The sequence below is a fragment of the Lindgomyces ingoldianus genome (assembly GCF_010093535.1).
Source record: "Lindgomyces ingoldianus strain ATCC 200398 unplaced genomic scaffold BDR25scaffold_62, whole genome shotgun sequence".
NCBI lineage: Eukaryota > Fungi > Ascomycota > Dothideomycetes > Pleosporales > Lindgomycetaceae > Lindgomyces > Lindgomyces ingoldianus.
This window is the reverse complement of record NW_022985223.1, coordinates 96845-116406: the sequence shown is the minus strand read 5'-3', so window position 1 is coordinate 116406 and position 19562 is coordinate 96845. Positions and strand designations below refer to the sequence as shown.

Sequence of the window (19562 nt, the reverse complement as noted above, 5' to 3'; positions counted from 1 at the left end):
GTCGATCCCTTCCCGTGCGTCAGCCGTGCAGACACAAGGCTGCAGCTGGGGAGCACAAGTAAAAGCAAAGGATCGCGAACCGCATGTCTGGTGTATCGTGAATTTACGCGTGTGTTCGGTGCGCCTGATTTCCAATATATCGGGAGCTGAAAGAGCGGCTCAGCTTCCTGGCAGAGAAGACGAGTCGGAGCGATGGACGTCAAAGGGAGACGTGTGAATGGGTCATGACGGGAGTGTTTCTTGGTGCTATGAGGCAGGGAATAGAGATTAGCATAGGAGTCGGAAAAAGGTCCTCCAACCAAGTGAATAGCGGGCCGGAGAATAGTGGGCAAATATTCCAGTTGCCGGGCTCATCCATCGCCTTAGTCAACCCCTAACAGCAGCCCTTTGAGGACCTCCTGGTCAGTGCAGTCGTCTTCAATAACCCTTGGCCTTCTGGCAAAGCGCGGCCTGAAATTGCCCGTCGCACGCGTCCTCTTTGTATCTCCCTCCTCTTGACCTCTGTCTCACGACCAGAAACCTGTGGGCGCTGCGCCAATTGGCACACGAAGTGCTTGTTGTCCACAACGTGCAGCATTCAACCATGTTCAGCTGCGACCCAATATAATCCACCCGCAGACCAACCATGGCAGCAACAACTTTACCCGTGCCCACTGGGCTTCCATCCCCGCGCTCCCCTACTCTTTCAGACGCTTGTATGATACTCCCAGAGGTTGATGCTCTGCGCAGTCTTTCGCCGAGCCCATACGTCGAGCGCCCGCCGAGTCCCTCCAGTCTGCTCTACTCGCACTCCAATCGTTCCACGCACTCTATCAAGCTGGCATCTGCGCCCCAAGGACGTCGCGGCCCTTCACCTCAAATCAAGTCGCCGCCTCTCTCAACGCAGTCGTCACGCTCGACGCTGCGCACTACGATGACTGATTCCGACGTTGCGTCGAAAAAGCACCGTCTGCGCGACGATGTGCTGGCCTCATCCCCGACCATCGGATCCTCTTTGCCAACACCCACCATGGATAACAACTGGCAAGGGAACCAGCAGCGCAGGATGAGCAATACGTCGAGTCTGCACAGTGAGGATCTCGAGAATATGAAGTGGCCCGGGTTCGATGGGCCGGGAGGATTCGACTTTGACGACAGCGGTGTGGTGCTGGACGACGCCGAAGAGCACGACCAGTTCCCCATTACAGCCAATGGGGAGGAGGATATGGACAACGATCGATGGTTCGACGGACAATCTGATGCTGAGGACGACATGTACTCCTCTGCGGCGCTCAGCAGACGAGCTGAAATCATTCTGGCTAATGCCAAGAAACGGTTGAACGTATGAATAGCCCTGGTTGGGAAAGGTCTAACGGCCACTGACAAGTGCACAGGTTATGGAAGGGAACTTACGAGGCGCCCGACAGTCTCTTGTAGTCTCCCCGACCTTCAACACGATGAAGATGGCCTCGGAACTCTCGCACCAACTCTCCGCGGCTCGTGAACGAGACAGGCGATTATACGGTGGAATTGGGCCCATACCTCCGAGGACGAAGCAATACTATTCCTCTCCATTATCGGCGAATGGCAATAGTCCTGGCCACTCACGAGTGCTCAGCGAGACTTCCGTACCGGCACCCTTCCCGCCTTCAAACTTTAGCAGAATCAATCCCGGCAAACGAGCGTCGAGCGCAATGGGGCTTGCAAGTGGGCCGTGGTCTCCAGAATGTTATGGTCAAGGCCGGTTTCCGATTAGGGAATCACGAAGTTATGAAGTTATGCGCGAGCGCCGCGGGACCAATGAGGACCAGGACCACTCCTTGCGTTCCTACTCTAGGGGATCAAAATCTCCCCCTAACACCCTTGAGACGTTAAAAGAAGATGATGACGGGTCTAAGCTCCGCCGCTCAGAATCTATGACCACGGATCTGCGGTCTCAAATGAACGATTTGAAAGGCAGAATTTCGAGTCTCAAGCAACGAGCGAAAGAAGATCATCTCCGCCGACGCAGCTTACAGAGCTTACGCACTCCAAGCCCGTTTACCTCTGCGGAGATTTGGTATGCAGGAGCACAGGCTTACAAAAGTGGCGGTTCTCCCGTGACTGCAGATGCTGGCGTGGGGATCAAAACAGAATCACCTGTTCGAAAAGCGCTGTACGAAGATGAAGAGAGTAGCCCATCTACTCCTAGGCTCACCCCTAGTGAGAGCCCAAGAAACGTGGGATCTCCCAAGGAGACCAATGTCATACCCGAGCAGCAAGAGCCTGAAGACATCGAAGACTATCCCACTAGCCACTACGAAGATGCTGAAGATTTCCAGCTAGAGGCACCTCAGGCAGAAGATGAAGGTTTAGGCCAAGAAAAAGACGAAGATGACATGGACGATATTGACTTCGTGTCAGTTGAGGGCGAGGATGCGGAGCCGCAAGGCGACAGTGTCTACGAAGATGCCGTGTACGAAATGCCTGTTGCGGCACGTCACGAAGACCGGGTAGACGCCTTCGACTATGAACACTTCTTCCTCCACAGCGCTATGGGAACCTATAGCTCAGCAAGTCGCAGATCGAGCTCAAGCTCTGGCTCATCCGTTGCAACTACCCGTCCAGTAACGACGGCCTATGACCGCCAAGCATCCACAAACTCTGTCAAGAGAATATCACTTCATCAGCGGAACTCGAGCGTGGATTCTGTGTCGACAATAGCATCTTTTGCTACCGCCGCGGAGGAACAGTCTGATGAAGAGGACGACAACAACGAGGTGATGGATCAGTTTTCGCAACAGTTTAATCACACGGTTACACAACGTAACGATGCACAGCACTTAAATACTTCTCCCCGCTCAGATTCCGCAATCAACATGCGAGCAAACGGCACGAAATCTCCTGGTCAAACCTCGACTCCCCGTGGGCCATCTCCTCCCGATGATCTCGCGAGCGGGCTTCAAACTTCCAAACTCTTCAGTACCCTTCTCGAGACTCCACCATCAAAATCTAAACCCAAACTCGCCCTAAACGAAGAAGAAAAACAGCTAGTCTATAGCCTTGCGGCGAGTTTCCAGCAGGTGTGTACGAATCTCCAAAGCGTTGAAGGCGATCAGTACGAGCGCAAGGAGTGGAGAAGACGACTCGACGAAGCGCGACGAGTCCTCAATGGTGAGGAATTCCATGGGCAGCCTTTCTAATTTCTAATTATACCTACATTTCTTTTCTCCTTCCTTTTGTATGAAGAGCTTTTTTTATTGTGGTTGGTTGGTTGGTACTTTGAGAGATATAATCCTTCTCTTTCCTGTGCAGCACTTTAGCGATACTTGTTTCCGTCTCTGTCTCTTTGTTCTATATGTTTGTCTGTAGAAAATGGTCCCTGTTTTAGATGGTTGTAATCAGCTTCGCGTATAGTTTCTTTTGTATCTATCACATCACATCATGTTTACTTTTTCTTTGCACACAAACGACCGAATAAACGAGTGGATGGCAGAACGGGCGACCACTGCTGTTCGCAGCAACGGCAACGGCAGCTTCCGCTACTTTAGCTTCAAGGACAAGCATTTCCTTTTCCTTGTCTGTGCCTTTTCAATTGTAGACGGAACTTTCTTCACTGCTGAAGCTAGCTGGATACGATAGTATTGATACCCTGGGGAATGTTGTAGTTGGCTAGCCTTAGATGCACAAATATCAAGATCGACATCTTCCCTACAAAATGTAGCAGCCGCTTTGAGCTAGAGGGTTACTGTCAGAAATTCGGTCAGGCTCCACTGGTAAACGTTGGTCTTCAGGAAAACGTGGGTGGACCCAAGATTTACAGTCTAGACAGAAACGAGGACCCCTCGAGTTTGGTTAACAAGCTGTGGCTGTTGACAGCTTGACCCACAGCATCACTCATCGAATCCGTGGACTGGACAGCAGCCGTCAAACCGGTGTGCGTTGTCGCCGTACCAACAAGCTAGTCAATCTCCCTCTGAAATTCTAAATTGGTAAGATTAATATTGTGGATCGTGCTGCTGCTGCACAATGACAAAGTGTGTCGTGGCTATCCTCTGTCTTCACCGCAACTTCCTGAACTCACCTCTCAGAGCGCGGGAACGGCGGGGAAGGAAATTCGCAAGCGCCAATGGGGGAGAGGGAGTGCTGGTTGGGCAATTTAGCGTAGTGGCATTGGACGTTTAGGGCTCCTGTGTTGGAAGGGGGAGGCCGGAGGAGGGCTCGTACTGTGGGAAGGGAAAGGAGCGGGGTGGCGACTGGCCAATTGGGTGTGGGTTGTGGGGGAATTGGGCGATGGTATGGAGCTGGTCAGGGGCTGGGCTTTTGCTGAACGACGAGGAGGGAGCTGGAGCTGGAGAAGGGAAAAGGAAAGCTATCAAAGGGCCGTCGGAGGCGGTTTTCTTGAAGACAGATACAGCAAGCTTCTCGAAGCATAGAAATGCTGTCCGCTGGATTTACTATCCACGTTAGGTTCCGGGAGATGCCCGCAGGGAGACGCAGGGAACGCCCTCAGGCATCTCATGTACAGCGCATTCATCCACCACAGATGCAGCATCACGGCTGCATGGCTAACCAGGCTCATGCAGTTGCGGCAACTAGTCCAACAAAATTTTTATGCTTGACCAGAAACCTCTTAACACGTGCATGTCCATCGGCAGCCGATCGACTTTGTTTACATCTACACCTCTACGCCCTGCCTCTCCCCTCGCCCGGTTTCTCCCACCCGTCGTCATCGGCCAGCCCCTCCGTTTTGTCGACTCCTGGATGTGAATTTTGGAGTGGCCCGGGCGCTCAATGTGCGACAAGAGCCTGTTGATGAGACGCCAATCGTTATCGGGTGTTCCCTTCCTCGTCTTCCTAGCCTGTTCTGAACCGGGGGCGTATCGAAGCAGCCCATTCAAAACACACACACACACACGCACACCTGCACAATTCGAGCCGTGTGACCACTCGCATCAAGACCCCTTCCGTCCCTCCTGTCCAAGCCTGCATCTCCTGCAGCCTTGAGTCGACCGACACTCGCTCAACACCCGCGCTCTTTCCAAGATCTTCGGAGATTTTGGGTTTGGCGTGTCTTTTTGCACGCACCAGCCAGCTTGCACGACTCAATTTTGCTTATTGGGAGGCATTTTGTCGCGGTGTACCGCTTCCTGAGCTCGATATCGCGACCACGAACAGCAAGCAAACCGAGAGCGTCTCCCTTGGCCTTTGTCTCCGCCACCACGACCACCGCCATCATTTCCGCAACCCCCAATCGCCCGACCGTGTCGTTCAATCCTCACGGATTCTCACGTCCTCTAATGTGCCCAGCTCCCCCGCCCTGCTCACTCAATTTGCGCGCCTCCAAATATTCGGGCCTCTCTCAGAATGTCTCCCTCCGCCAGCTCACGCCGCGCTGCCGTCGACGCTTCATATGCGAGACGAAAGACCCGGCAGCCATCGAGGACTGGCTCGGATGAGAGTGGCAGGCGCAGGAGCCGGAGGTGGAAAAGGCGTGGAAGAGATGGCATGAGCGATGCCGAAACAAGTAGCTACTCCTCTGGAAGCGTGACTACTTGCGGGAGTGACGAGGGAGAGCCCATTACGGAGTTAATGGAGGACATATTTAATGCGCTGGAGCGCATGGAGCGACGAGATAAAGGCAAGAGGCGCGAGGAGGATAATTCAATCTCGGTACGACGACAACCACTTTACTTGGCCCCACTTGCCCCTGCTTTGGTCCTGATGTTTCCCTATACCCAAGTATTCAAAGGTCCTGTCCAAAAACCAAAAAAAGGGCCGCATTTCATAAGTTATAGCCGCGTTTGCACGCTCCACATCTAACAAACAATAGATACACAACCTCGCAACCCAGCTCACAGAGTTCCTCCCTCAGACCCCAGTCCCATCTCCCAATCTATGGCTCTCTGCTTTGCCAGACTATGGTGCTGCACCGCCCTCCTACAATGACACACTCGCAGACCTTCCGCCCGATTATACCACCACCGACGCTCTCGCCACCGCGCAAACGCCCGAATACACACCGTTTCCCTCACTAAATCCTTCTCTATGTTCGAGCGTCCCAAACTGTCTGCGACTCAGCTGCCACACATCGCCCACGTCTTCTATCTACTTTGACGAGAAATCGTTGTACGCAAGAATTGACTTCGGCTTCTGTGAAGATGGAGTCAAGTCTCATGGGAAGAAGAAGAAGGGTTCTGCAGCTAAGAAGGCCGCATTCAGTTTTGATGACGATGGTGACAAGAAGAAGGAAGAGGATGCGGCTGGTAGTTCTGGTGGCGGTGGCGACAATGGAGGCGGTGGGGATCCTCCCCCAGATGGAGGGGCAGGAGGTTCAGGCGGTGGTGATGATGGAAATGGTGGAGATGGGGGTGCAGGAGGCGGTGATGATGACTGGAATGATTGGGGTGCTGCAAGTAAGAAGAAGAAGAAAAAGAATAAGAAGGCGCAAGAGGAAGAGGAACGCAAGCAAAAGGAGGAGGAAGAGGAGGCAGAGCGCAAGAAGAAAGAGGAAGAAGACGCGGCTGCTGCGGCGGCTGCGGCGGTTGCGGCGACAAGTGCCGGGAATGACCTCAGTTGGGCTGATGAAATCAACGAAGCCGCCGAAACAAAGCCGGATGACGACTGGGGAACATTCACGTCTGCGGGGAAGAAGAAGAAGGGCAAAAAGGGGAAGGTTCGTAATTTCGGCTGCTAAATTACACGTTGCAATGCGCTAATTCCACGATAGGCGGCTGACCCACCTCCACCTGATCCTGAACCTCGTGCAGCGGACCCAGCAACAACATTCGACGACATTGCCCTTGACGACGGAAACAGCAGTGCACCCAAGATTGACATGAGCTTCGGCGATTCCGGGGCTTCTAAAACACCAAGTTTCAGTTTTGGCGGTCTAACCAGCTGGACTTCTGGTTGGGGAAGCAAGGCATCGTGGGGCTTTGACGAGGACAAGGACAGCTCTAAAGACAAAGACGCGGTGAAAGATGACAATCCGTGGGAATCCGCGGACAAGAAGGAGAAAAAGGACAAGAATGACGCCAGTGGCTTCGACTTCAATTTTGACGCGTTCAATAAGCCCGCGGACCTTGACCCCACCCCCGCACCTGCTCCCGTAGAGGAGGCTCCACCTGAGGACGATGGCTGGGGTTTCAGCTTTGGCAAGAAGAACAAGAAGAAGAACAGGAAGGCTTCAGAGCCTATAGTAGAGAAGGCACCCGAACCCGCAACCCTTCCACCGCCTGGGCCTGAGCCTGAGCCTGAGAAGAAAGAGGAAGACCCATGGACAACATCTTATTCATTTGGAAGTGTAAAGGACAAGAAGAAAAAGAAGAAGGGTGCTGCCGTTGCCCTTATTGATGAACCTCCGCCGCCACCTCCAGAACCAGTACCGGAGCCTGAGGTGGTCAAGGAGGATGACACGTTCGGATGGGGTTCAATCGCATCAGGAAAGAAGAAAAAGAAGAAGGGCGTCGTTGAGGAGGTTATAGAAGAGCCAATAAGTGAACAACCTCCACCTCCACCGCCCCCTGAAGTGGTTGCACCACCACCAAATGACGACTGGAATTCATTTGCCGTTATGCCCAGCAAGAAGAAGAAGGGCAAGAAAGCTGCCAAAGCAGAGCCCGTCGTCCCTGAGGTAGAGCCCGAGCCTGTGCCCGTGCTGGAGCTAGAACCAGTTGTTGAGACGAAGAAAGAGGATCCAGTCGACGAGTGGGGTTTTAGCCTAGGCAAAAAGGACAAGAAGAAGGCAAAGAAAGCTGGAAAAGCTGTCGAACCTGAGCCTGAACCTGTCAAAGAGCCTGAACCCGAGCCAGGGCCTGCATTAGTCGAGGAGAAAATGCCCGAAGATATCTGGGGAGGTGAATCCGCATGGGGTACCACTTCGTCAAAGAAGAAGAAAGGCAAGAAGGCCGCTAAAGAAGAGCCTCCAAAGGTGGAAGAACTTCTTCCCCCTCCACCACCGCCTGAGCCGGTTAAGGAGGAAAAGCCAGCGGACGATGGTTGGGCCGATGATGGTTGGGGCCTGACTACGTCGACTAAGAAGGGTAAGAAAGGCAAGAAAGGCTCTGTTTCTACAGCTGTATCCGATCCACCAAAAGAAGAGCTCATCGTTGATATTCCTTTGGTCGAGCCCGAGCCTACCCCGGAAGCAAAACCGGCTGTGGATGATTGGATGAATTGGGATACTCCTGCAACGACAACAGCCAAGAAGAAGAAGAAGAAGAAGGGCGCTGTAGAAGAGCTTCTACCACCCCCACCAGCACCTGCTCCTCCACCAGCCGTGCGTGAACCCGACCCAGAGCCTGAACCAGTGCCAGATAAGAATGACGGCGGAGATTGGGGCTTTAGCTCGATCTGGGGAGGCACCAAGAAGAAAAAAAAGAGTAAAGCCATCGAGCCTGACCTTCTACCACAAGCCGATCCAGAACCTGAACCCATCTTCGCGGACACAACCGTCCAAAGCCCAGATGGTGTTGAGGAACCTAAGGCGGAAGAAGAAGACGATTGGGGCGCTCCATCTTGGGGCAAGAAGAAAAAGAAGTCCATTTCGAAGAAAGACACTCCTGTTGAAGTCACTGAGGAATTGACAACGGCACAAGTCCAAAGGCCCGATGAAGAAGACCCATGGGGTAGCGCCTCTTTTAACATCAACAAGAAGAAGAAAGGGAGAAAGGGTTCCATTCTTGCTCCCCCTCCAGTTCCTACTCCACCTGGCGATAAAGGCGATGATCTTGGCGAGCCCGAGCTTCCCCCCCCAAAACAGATCGAGGCGCCACCACCTGTGGAAGAGGAGAAGAAGGAGGATGACGATCTTTGGGGCATCCCTAACTCTAAGAAGAAAAAGAAGAAGGGAGCCAAAGAAGATCTGCCTGTTGATGACGGTGGCAAGCTTAGCAGAACCGTTACAAAAGACTCGACTTCGTCCAAATCTAAGACACCCAAAGACACATTCGATGACCTCATCAATCTCGATTCGCCCAAAGAGGATGATAAGGACAAGTCTGCTGCTAGCGCCGTCAAGGACATTTGGAGCAGGTTTGAGACCGCATCTGCCTCAAAGCCTCCGAAAAAGGAGCCACCTAAGAGGGAAACTCTCAAGGAGAAGAGGCTCCGAGAGATGCGAGAGGCCAAGGAGAAGGAGGAGCAAGAACGTGCTGAGAAAGAGGAGCAAGAACGATTGGAGCGAGAGGCCCAAGAGAAAGAGGAACAGGAGCGGCTCGAACGTGAGGCCAAGGAAGCTGAAGAAGCTGCCGAGAAGGCCCGCCTGGAAGCTGAGGAAACAGCAGCGAGACTCAAAAAGGAAGCTGAAGAGGCTGAGAAGAGCGCTGGTTGGGGAATATTCGGCTCTTCGAAGAAGACGACGAAGTCGGCAATCGAGGCCCCTAGAGAGAAGAGAACAAGAATGGCAAAGGAAAAGAAGGAGCGCGAGGAAAAGGAGCGGTTAGAGCAGGAGGAAAAGGAGCGCGCCGAGAGAGAGGAAAAAGAACGGCTTGAGAGGGAACGTGTTGAGCGCGAGGAACAAGAACGACTGGACCGCGAGACCAAGGAAGCCGAGGAAGCAGTAGCGAAGGCGAAGGAGGCTGAGCCCTGGAGTTCGATGGTGCCCAAGAAGACGGAGACCACTAAAGAAAGGAGAGCAAGAGAGAAGAAAGAAGAAAAAGAGCGATTAGAGAAGGAGGAACAGGAGCGACTCCACAAGGAACGCGAAGAACAGGAGAGACTCGAGCGAGAGGCCAAAGAAACTGAAGAGGCAGCGGCGAAAGCAAAGGAAGCTGAAGAAGGCGGTTTCTGGGGATCATTTACTGCACCTAAGAAGAAAGAGACTTCTAGGGAGAAGAAAGCTCGAGAGAAGAGAGAGGCCCAAGAAGCTGAGGAAGCTGCTGAAAAGGCGCGATTAGAAGCTGAGGAGACAGAGAGACTTGAACGAGAAACCAAAGAGGCCGAAGAAGCAGCAGCAGCAGCAGCAGCAGCAAAGAAAGCTTCCGAGGAAAGTAGTCTATGGGGAACTTTACTGCCTAAGAAGAGGGAGAGTTCTAAGGAAAAAAAAGCTCGTGAGAAAAGAGAAGCCCAGGAAGCCGAAGAAGCTGCTGAAAGGGCTCGGCTTGATGCCGAGGAGGCCGAAAGACTCGAACGAGAAGCTAAAGAGGCTGAAGAAGCATCAAAGAAAGCTTCTGAGGAGAGCAGTCTGTGGGGAACCTTCATGCCCAAGAAGAAGGAAAGTGGTAAGGAAAAAAGAGCTCGGGAAAAGAAGGAAGCCGATGAAGCCGCCGAAAAGGCTCGATTGGAGGCCGAGGAGCAGGAGAGACTGGAGCGGGAGGCCAGAGAAGCCGAAGAAGCATCCAAGAAAGCTTCTGAAGAAAGCAGCATCTGGGGATCATGGGGTTTGTCCGGTAAAAAGAAAGAAACCGCCAGGGATCGCAAGGCCCGAGAAGCAAAGGAGCAGGGAGAGCGTGAGGAGCAAGAGAGGCTGGATCAGGACGCCAAAGACGCAGCGGAAGCAGCTGCTCAAGCTCAAAAGGAGGCCGAGGAAGCTGAAGCTGCCCGAATCGCTGCCGAGAAGGACCTCTTAGGAACCAGTTCCTCCAAGAAAAAGAAGAAGAAAGGCAAAGCCGCCGTCTGGGAGGAACCAGCCCCTCCCGTTTCCGCTCCTCCGCCCATCGACGAAGATATTCTCAACCTCGTTAAAGACGTTCCAGCAGCTGATCTCCTTGCTGAGATAGAGAGAGACAATCAAGAAGCGTCTGCAGGATGGGGTACAATGTGGGGAGTCTCCTTACGCAAGACCAAAAAGCTTGAGCCGGTGTCCTTACCCAAAATGGAAGAGTTCCCTGTGGCTGAGTCATCACGGGAGATCTCGCTTACGCAAGTCACGAACCTACCAGAACCGCCGATTGCTGACGACCCTCTTCCCAAGGCAACAAAGTCATCGTTGACGAAAGCGAAGAAGCTGTCCGCAAAGTCCGGTGGCGTGGTCGCTGAACGGCTAAAAGCGCTCGACAAGAAGGCCAAGGTTGTGGAACCGGAGCCTGAGCCAGAACCAGAACCAGTGGAGCCACCTCCACCGCCTCCACCTCCTCCACCACCAGCTGAAGAGTTCGTCGAAGTCATCGATCTAAAGTCAAAGAAGGTGTCTTCGAAGTCTAAAAAGGACGCTAAAACCAAATCTTCAAGGTTGAAGACTAAAGAGGTTGCTACTCCTCTCGTAATCCCCGAGCCTGAGCCTGAAGAAGTCCCTAAGATCACTACTCCTGTGCCAGGTGGCTTTCCTATGGATGATGACATGAACTTGATCGATCTAGATGCTCCCGCTCCCCCACCGCCAGTCCCTATTGCTGACAAAAAGTCAAAGAAAAGTACTAAAAAGAATAGCAAGGCTCGCGCAGAACCTATCATCGAAGCGCCCACGCCACCTCCGCCTTCTCCACCACCCGAAACGGTCGTAGAAGAGCCGGCGCCTATAGACGTTGACGACCTTGACCTTCCAGGAAAGCTACCAACTCCACCTCCCGAGCCCGAAGTGAAGCCTCCATCTGCGAAGAAGGAACGTGCAAAAGTCGTGCGCAACTCAAACGCAGCATCGTGGGGCTTCTGGGGTGCCGCAACAGCTGCGCAAAGACAAAGGCCGGCCAGGAAACAATCTGGTGACGACGGTACGAGTACTGCGACGCCGACGAGACCAGCTGTAAATCGCTCAAAGTCAGCGCGCGTCACATCATCGAAGGATAAGGACGTAATGTCAAAGTCGTCTGGTGGATCTGAAAAAGTTGTAAAGACACCATCGCGCTCGAAGTCAACGCGCCAGTCTACAGGATTCTCCGCGCTATTCGGAGCCCCGCCTCCATCCCGCTCGAAGTCGCATCGGACTGTAGCCACCCCGCGAACTCTCTCCCGACGCCCCTCAATCGACAACGACGCTGCGATGATGTCGCCTCCACAAACAGATACAGATGTTAAGGCCGTCTCATCGAAAGCTGCAAAGGTTATGGGTATGAGAGGCTCAGTAAACCGGCGGGCAAGTACAAGAGACAAAGGCAAAGCCAGAGGTAAGAAATCTGATCCAATGAAGAGAAGAGCATTAGGATGGAGACGTCGACAAAGACATAGAGCTAACCCCAATCGCGCAGCTGTACCGGACCCATATCCGATTGATGATGACATGGACCTGTTTGATGAAGACGATGCACCTCCGTCGCCAACACCTGTGCGTAAAGGAGAGTCGTCGCGTCGCAAGTCGAAACGTGAATCGGTCACTCCTGCCGAGCCTTTGACAGCGCCACCAAGCGCTGATGACCCAGTCGATGCGGATGCGATGGACGTTGATCCTCCGCCCGTCGAACCGCGACGCCGCGAACGTGACCGTCGTGAACGAGGTAATTCAGGCGCTAAAGAGATGGCGGCAGCCGCTGGAGCAGCTGGTTTCATGAGCATGTTTGGATTGAGCTCTCGCAAGCGAGCTGTAGAAGAGGACCGCCGTCAGCGTCCGAAGACTGCCGAGACAGAAGACGAGCGCAGGCGTCGCAAACGATCATCTACCCGGGGAGGGCAGACTGAAGATGAGGCGAAGCGACTGCGTCACGAGCGCAGAAGTGTTCGACGTCCTTCGGGGAGACATGACGCTGATGTAGACATGGCTCCAGGTGGTGCCCGCGCAAGTGCCAGTACCGACGTCGAGGACGCGGAGAGGGAGGCTAGAAGGGCTGAGCGCCGGGCCCGACGCGATGCAGAAAGGGAACAACAACGCGCCGAACAGGAAGAGGCTGATGCCAGGGCGGAACGTCGCCGCGAACGTGGGCGCGAAAAGGAAGCGGCTGTCCTTGCTGAAAAGAAGGCCCGCCAGATGGCAGAGCTTGAGAAACGCAACAAGGAAGCAGAAGCTAAGCTGCGTCGCATGGAAGAGAAGGAGCAACGAAAATCTGCAAGAGAGGACCGCAGAGGTGGCGAAGAAAGGGATCGCCCTCGTGAGAGCGAACACCGTTCTTCTCGGCGCAAAGACAAAGACAAAGAGCGCGACTCATCTCGTCCCCGTACCGAACGACGACGGTCCCATATGGAAGAGGACCCTGAGGAACGTCGTCGTCGTCGAGAAGACCGTCGCGCACGACGCAACTCTGCCTACCCAACAACCAACGCCGACCCAATCACAGACTACTTCGATGAGCGTAATGGGGAGAGTCATCGACATCGCCGTCGCAGCTCTCCGCGTAAGAATGGTGAATCGTCAAACATGCCTTACCTCAGCAAAGGAGGCGACAAGACATCTTCCTGGGTCGATTCGCTCTCCAACGAACCTCCGCTCCCTATTCCCATCGCAGAAACAGTTCTTGATCCTCCTCCAGGTGCCCGTGAGGCACCAGGGGATGAGGAATCACCGTCCGCTGATGAGGAAATACGTCTACGCATAGCGGGACGCAAAGGAAAGCGCGACAAAGACCGTGGCGAGATTCGGGAGAAGGACCGAGATAAGACAGACCGTGACCGAAAACATCATCGCAGACGCTCGCATTATGAAGGTCCCCCTCGCGGAGGTAGTGACGAGGATATGGAGAGGGATCGAGAGAGGGATCGGGAGAGGGATCGGGATCGAGAGAAGAGGAGTAGGAGGAAGACGTATGCAGCCCCTCCAGCTGCAGCGTATGCTGAGGCACCGGTTCGGACGTGGGATGGACGACCGGCGCAGGAGGCGAGTGGTGGGGGGAAGAGAGGAAGTTGGTTTAAGAAGATATTTTAAGGTGACAGATGGGGGAGAGAATGGGCGAGATTGAAGAGATTGGATACCAGATACCTTTGATGAGCTTGAACGAGGTTACGTTTAAATTTTCTTCGCATCGCTCGGCGTCGGCTTGGAATATTTTTTCCTCTTTCCTTCCAATTACCACTGCCCCTACCCTTTCCCACATTATGTTATCCATGTTATCCATCCCGCCATTTCCAAACCCGTGTACAACGCGCTATCCTTTGTTCGCTTGCTGTATGCATGATTGGGGGTTGGGGTTTTCCGGGGTCGTCCACCAGCATCCAAGTCTTGAGGATTTACATCTTTTTCTCTTACTAAAGAAGCATCACTAGATCTTTTAATACACTCCCTACAATTGGGTCTGGATTTACTGTAAGAGATGGGTGTTAGGAGAGATGCATGTTGGGTCCGGGCTGGTCTCTTTTGGCTTGCGGTCTCGTAGCGCTGTTTGCTTTCTCTTTTTGTTGACTAGTTGGTTAGGAAGATGGTGCTTGAAATGGGTGTTATAGCTGGATGTAGCAGTAGATACCCCCCTTCCTTCTTTTTGGAAAGAATTAGAACCTAAGTTTTTCTCTTTCAGAATACTTTCCACTGTTACGAAGTTTGATTATTGTGTATCTATGTATGGTCAAGGGTGGGAAATTACTTGTGTTTTGTCGAGAGCTACAAGTCGACATAGACGACGTTCGTGTTGCGAGGTTTAAATTGGTGGTACTAACAAATGCACAGTGGGAGAAATCATCAGCCTAACCGACCAACGAACTAACCATACGCCTGATCGCCTTGCCATGCTATCCTACCCTGTTCTACCCTATCCAGCCATAACCCATTCCACTCCAAACCCATTCACACCTTGATCCATGCCATGATACAATATCCAGTGACGTATTACCAGCGTCCATGAAGCAGAGCCTGCGAATCCACCATTCCACCAGGCTGGCCCGGCTCAAACCCATCCCCAATCTCCATCTCCTCATCCTCCATCTCACTCTCCAGCTCCTCATCCTCATCCTCAAACCCTGTCTCTATCCCCGCCTTCTTCAGCCTCTCCTTCATCACCTCCCTCTGCTCCCCCTGCCACCTCGCTAGCGCAGCCCCGGCATGCATTCGGAAGCCAAACACGCGGGGCTCGTAGCGTCGCTGGCTCTTAGCCGGCAGCATCGCGGGGTAGACTTGGAATAGGATGTTGTGAAAGGAGGTGCCGAAGTAGGCGCCATCGACGATTGCATGGCGTGAGGACTTGGGGTTGTAGAGGTCTTCGCAGCGCGCGCAGTAGAGTTTCACGGAGGACGTGTTGGCGATGTCGGATTGGCCCATCGGGAGGAGGGGTTGCGAGTCGCACATTACGCGGGGGCATTTGCCGAAGTCGGATTTCTTGAATTTGTCGAGCTGGAGGGAGGTAGGTGTTAGCTTTGTGATATCATCCTCTACAAAAGAGAGTAGGGGCAGGAGCGACGGTACGGAATAAGTAACATGGACATACCATCTTAGCCAGCCCCCGTGTGGTGACTATGTACCGAGCGTGTACGAGCCCATATAAATGCCTGGCCGACTTCTCGATCATTTCCCGCATCTCATCGTCGCAGTCAAAATCGAACACATCTGTCACCAAGTCCAGCGCATATTGGTAGTATTGTACTTCGGTGTTCAGACCCGTCAGGTTGAAGCGATCCGTGAGGTACTCTTCGTCGATCTCGCAGAAGTATTCGTTGCCACGCGAGGATATGAACTACAGGGCGCGATATTGATTAGCAAAGACTGAGAAGTACGAGAGAACAGGCTGCAGGGAACAAGACAAGACGGGTGAGGAGGATCGAGATGCTGTCCGAGCCCCTGTATAGCGTAAAGTTCGGCGTTTCTATGAACGAGTGTCTACACATTTTCATGGCGGCATAGCCTGCTGTCATGCACTCTTCACTGCGACTCGTTAATAGCCATCCGAGGCATCTTAATATGGTTGTGCAACGCTTACCATGCAGTGATCTCACGGACCTGTTTACCGTCTTCATTAATCCACCTACACACCATTTCCGAATATGCAGAGGGAAAAAGCATGCAGGTGAAGGTATACCAGAAAAGGAACAGTGCTGTGATGTACCTACCCAGTCGCGCCAGTAGCTTGTGTAGTCGCTGTCCGTTTCGCTATTGAAGTCGTCCATGTTGTCCCTGCCTCGCTAACGAGGCTCCCAGGCAGTGCAATTGTCGCTATGGTATTTGTGAAGAGGGGAGGATTCAAAGGGGAGGAGCCATAAAGGTCGGAGGTGGGAGCCAAACAGATGCGGAAGGGAAGAGTGAATGCCGAAGTGGGATGTGTCTTGGCGGGACCGTGCGTCGGCGTGGGAGATGATCCGAACCGAGAAAACTAACTAGGAAAAGAAATGCTATCGAATCGTTCTGATTCTCCCTCCCAACTTTCTTATTGTCTATGCCTTCACAGCTTGCACGACTCGATGGCTGCTTCCATGTGTGTCAGACTCCTGAATCAATCCATACAATATTGAATAAAGCAATGCATCTGGACGTATGCAGAGGAACGTTGAGAGCACAGCCAAATATATCCAGCGCATTAACAAGCTAATGACCTGAACAAATAGGGCAGCTTCCAATATTCCTCTAACCATCCAGCATTACGTCGTCATCCTCTCCAGCTTGCAGTATATTCTTCCTCCTACCTAAAAGCTAGCTTCTAAACTCCAAGTATCATTGTCTCAGCTCCGCGAGCTTTTCGATATGATATATAAATTTGTGCTAATTCTTTCCCTACTCTGTCATTCGTCTACGGTTACAGAAATTGGTACAGCCACCCGCGATCCAATTTCTAGACTCTGGTGCTTTTCCGCTGTATACTCTGTGATCACATTATTTGTCCAGGCCCGCTTTTTATAGAATTATAGTCCCCTCCTCCCGAGCTGTCTGTATCCACCACAAATGCCATGATGCCTCCTTGCCCCATTGTCGATTTACCGACCCAAGCTGGATTATTTGCGATACCTATATTAGAACAAAAGATGGCCAATACTATGACGTGGAAACACATATCAACACTGAAAGGCTAACTCGGAATTACGTTATTTCTTGACTTCTGAACCCCAAGCAGAACTGGAACAAGCTACACAGGAGTTCGTCACGAATTCCAACGATGGTAAGATTTTACTGTGGGTGACTTCACCTGCCTTAGACCAGCTCCCGTCCAGGCAGTCAATAATTAGCATTCTCAGATGGTACTAAGGTAGCGAATAGAGATTTCAATCAGATGGCCGTTCCTCGAGGGCAGTTTCTTGAAAATGGCAGCGTGGTCTCCGGCGTTTTCATCCCGACTTTCACAACGCAGGCGGCTGGGATGTTCTAGTCCTCTCCATCACCAAATTAAGGCAAGGCCTGCTATCTGTGGCAGTGGAATAGCTTTACACTTCGCCCGTCAGACCTGAGCTGCTGAACTCTGGACGCATCTACAACACATAGAGAAGGCAAAAATCTCACAAGGTAATAAGATGACCACTTACCTCAATCCCCGAAGCAAAATGTCCTACGCGTGCAAATAAAATGGATATACTTTATTCAAGCAAAGCTTCAGTTTCTTCGCATATTATTTATTTTACGTTCAACTTGACCATTCACCATTTCTTAATCAATATTACCATACCTACTTAGTAATTGCCATGAACTTAATTCTCTTGCTATTTGATTTCCTTATTGACTCAACCTATACTAAAATATTCATTCCCTAGTGCATTGTGTATATCTAATGGTCCTGCACTTTGGGTTAGGAGGATACACAACTAGATCGGTTAAAACACGTCTAATAAGTTTCCGAGGCTTTTTTTAATCATTTATGTTTCATGCACTATAATCCCGTGATTCTGAAAACTGGCTTTCGCTCCAAGGCTGAGCCTCCTGCGGTTGCTAGTCTTCTAAGCCCGCTCAGGCACTTCCAGGCAATAGTGCTAGCTCAGCCACGAGCCCCACTAAATTGCATTCCATGCTCTTTCATCGTTTATTGTTCAGGACATCCAATCGTCGCATTTTCACTTTGACAACCTTCTTCCGACATTTTTTAGTAGTAGTTCTGTTGCCTACTGCCTCACCTTTCCTGTGCATACAGGCTTACCTGTCCTGTACATACAATCGTCATGGTGTTTCTGCTTGACAATGCGTCCTTTACAAGTTCACGAGAATGGTGAGTCCAGCCTGACCAATACCATGATCAACAACATCCCTCCTATACCATTCTTCCCAAACATAGGAGAGGTCCATCAAGAGGTCAACTTCAAACACTTGACGATAGGTCCCAGAAGGACATTATCTGGATACAAAAACTTTGCTTCTGTGCAGAGCGCAGAGCAAGCTACTCTCGATGATATGGAACCCCTCTGGGTGGATACTGTAAGGCTGGAAGAGGCCTGTACTAGGGTCCTTACGCGCGACAAGTAACGTTATATATACTATTCTGTACGCAGAATGAACCGTTGGTTGATTATTCGCACCTTTTTGGTTGTATAGGCACAGTGGTACAGAGCCCCATCCTTACAGATGCCTGCTGCATGTAGAGATGTCACCCCAACTTGCAATTCCCCACAAAATTCGGCGCAATTTCCGCTAAAAAAAAAATCATGCGGTCTAGAGAGCAGACTTTATTTAGGCGCCTTTCCGTATGTTTGCTCAGCATCTTTCTATATAAAGTCCTCTTAACTCTATCAACCCAATTAGATTCTATACGTCTACCTATAAGATCTAGCACACTCTCGTGAGTACGTTTGACAAATGGGTAAATACTAAGGGAAAAGTGATCTTAGAAAGTTCGTTTCCATTTCCACTCGTAGGCCTGAGCAAGGATGTAATATGACGCGATAAAATTCTTTCCCCTTGAGTGACCCAACCAGAATCAATTTCTGCTTCTGTACCCGAGCCATGGTGTTTATTAGAACGTAGTACTGTCGCTACTGTTACTGATAGTAGCAATCTCTTAGAAGTTAGGACAAAAGTGAATTACCTTCCGTTACTGTAGAGTCAATGAGGCTACAGCTACTGCAAGAACTGCCTATACTAACTAATTTCTTAGTGTTTTAGGAGCGTGTTCGCGGTCGTTTTTGTGCGTAGTAGTACAAGGGCTGCTGTGGAACATAAGGCGCTAAAATACACTAGATTTTGTACTTTTTTAACTGTCTTATCTATTGCTGGCAGAGAACAGTGAATTAACTCCTTTGTTTTACTTATCTCTTGCCTCTAATATTGCCTCTATTGTTACTACAAGTATGCGAAAGTTCCTTTAAACTCTGCGTAGCATGTAAAGCTTGTAGCAATAGTACGCTGTTGCTTTTTAAGAAATCAATGGCTGCGTCTAGAAGCTCTTGGAGCTCTATAATTAAGACCTTATCCTCCAGTGTTTCTTTACCAGCTCTTTATCCTAAAGACTCTTGCCTAACAGCACTTCGTCTCCTCGCACATATATATTACGAAGCGGACTTGCGAAATCCCTAACCGTGAAACAATGCAGACGTACTTGTGCCATAAACTGACCTTATTTTGATACCGCTTCTCCACCGCGGGTTGGAGCTTAGTGCAGGGCTTCCAACGAGGCGTAGTACTGTACGATTGGGCGATTTTGAGGCCTGTACGGGTGAGATTTTGTGTACGTTCGTACGATAGGGAGGAGGAGAGGTAGGTGTACGTATCGTAACTGTTACGGCTCACGTGATCTGTACGAGTAGTACGATTCGATTAAAGTACGCCGTACTCCAGTCAAAACAGCTAAGACTATAGGTCCCTAGAGACGCAAGATTAAGGTCTAATTAACTATAAAATAACTAGTTCTCCCTAGTAACAAGAGCAGATAGGACTAGATGAGGCCTGTAAGGCGGCAAGAGGCGTG

At 51.5% G+C, this 19562-nt stretch overlaps 6 protein-coding genes across 6 annotated transcripts in view; 3 read left to right on the top strand and 3 right to left on the bottom strand.

Moving 5' to 3' along the window:
• The first annotated feature begins 450 nt into the window (after positions 1-450).
• Positions 451-3629, top strand: BDR25DRAFT_298413 (uncharacterized protein). Its single transcript, XM_033689068.1, has 2 exons — positions 451-1321; positions 1374-3629. Exons 1-2 carry the CDS (start codon positions 626-628, stop codon positions 3159-3161), a joined length of 2484 nt encoding a protein of 827 aa, XP_033540002.1. The 5' UTR covers positions 451-625; the 3' UTR covers positions 3162-3629.
• A 1696-nt stretch (positions 3630-5325) lies between these two features.
• BDR25DRAFT_320170 (uncharacterized protein) lies at positions 5326-13687 on the top strand (the record flags this gene model as incomplete). Its single annotated transcript, XM_033691881.1, has 3 exons — positions 5326-5631; positions 5792-6634; positions 6689-13687. 3 exons carry the CDS (start codon positions 5326-5328, stop codon positions 13685-13687), a joined length of 8148 nt encoding a protein of 2715 aa, XP_033540001.1.
• Positions 13688-14362: 675 nt separating this feature from the next.
• BDR25DRAFT_298409 (casein kinase II subunit beta) lies at positions 14363-15961 on the bottom strand. The gene is made up of 3 exons (XM_033689067.1): positions 15796-15961; positions 15177-15422; positions 14363-15082 (listed from the first exon to the last, which is right to left on the bottom strand). The coding sequence occupies exons 1-3, from the start codon at positions 15850-15852 to the stop codon at positions 14582-14584; spliced, it is 804 nt and encodes a 267-aa protein (XP_033540000.1). The 5' UTR covers positions 15853-15961; the 3' UTR covers positions 14363-14581.
• Positions 15962-16423: 462 nt separating this feature from the next.
• Positions 16424-17235, top strand: BDR25DRAFT_363063 (uncharacterized protein; the record flags this gene model as incomplete). The annotated part of the gene is made up of 5 exons (XM_033696680.1): positions 16424-16521; positions 16565-16718; positions 16745-16890; positions 16947-17086; positions 17123-17235. The coding sequence occupies 5 exons, from the start codon at positions 16424-16426 to the stop codon at positions 17233-17235; spliced, it is 651 nt and encodes a 216-aa protein (XP_033539999.1).
• A 302-nt stretch (positions 17236-17537) lies between these two features.
• On the bottom strand, positions 17538-18603 carry BDR25DRAFT_363062 (uncharacterized protein; the record flags this gene model as incomplete). Its single annotated transcript, XM_033696679.1, has 9 exons — positions 17538-17641; positions 17702-17721; positions 17779-17801; positions 17864-17967; positions 18043-18098; positions 18158-18227; positions 18256-18289; positions 18434-18515; positions 18566-18603. 9 exons carry the CDS (start codon positions 18601-18603, stop codon positions 17538-17540), a joined length of 531 nt encoding a protein of 176 aa, XP_033539998.1.
• A 508-nt stretch (positions 18604-19111) lies between these two features.
• BDR25DRAFT_363061 (uncharacterized protein) overlaps positions 19112-19562 on the bottom strand; it is a gene marked incomplete at both ends in the record, with an annotated part of 1221 nt that continues 770 nt past the window's right edge. The window contains one exon of the mRNA XM_033696678.1: positions 19112-19370. Within this exon, the coding sequence (XP_033539997.1) occupies positions 19112-19370 (259 nt within the window). The remainder of the gene's footprint in view (positions 19371-19562) is intronic.

Excerpts from the sequence above, each read along its gene's own strand:
- BDR25DRAFT_298413 (XM_033689068.1), top strand. The coding sequence starts at position 626 with ATGGCAGCAACAACTTTACCCGTGCCCACTGGGCTTCCATCCCCGCGC. Across the intron at positions 1,322-1,373 it reads ATGCCAAGAAACGGTTGAAC|GTTATGGAAGGGAACTTACG; the intron begins GTATGAATAGCC and ends ACAAGTGCACAG.
- BDR25DRAFT_298409 (XM_033689067.1), bottom strand. The coding sequence starts at position 15,852 with ATGGACGACTTCAATAGCGAAACGGACAGCGACTACACAAGCTACTGG. Across the intron at positions 15,423-15,795 it reads CAAGCTACTGGCGCGACTGG|TTCATATCCTCGCGTGGCAA; the intron begins GTAGGTACATCA and ends CGCGCCCTGTAG. Across the intron at positions 15,083-15,176 it reads CACGGGGGCTGGCTAAGATG|CTCGACAAATTCAAGAAATC; the intron begins GTATGTCCATGT and ends ACCTCCCTCCAG.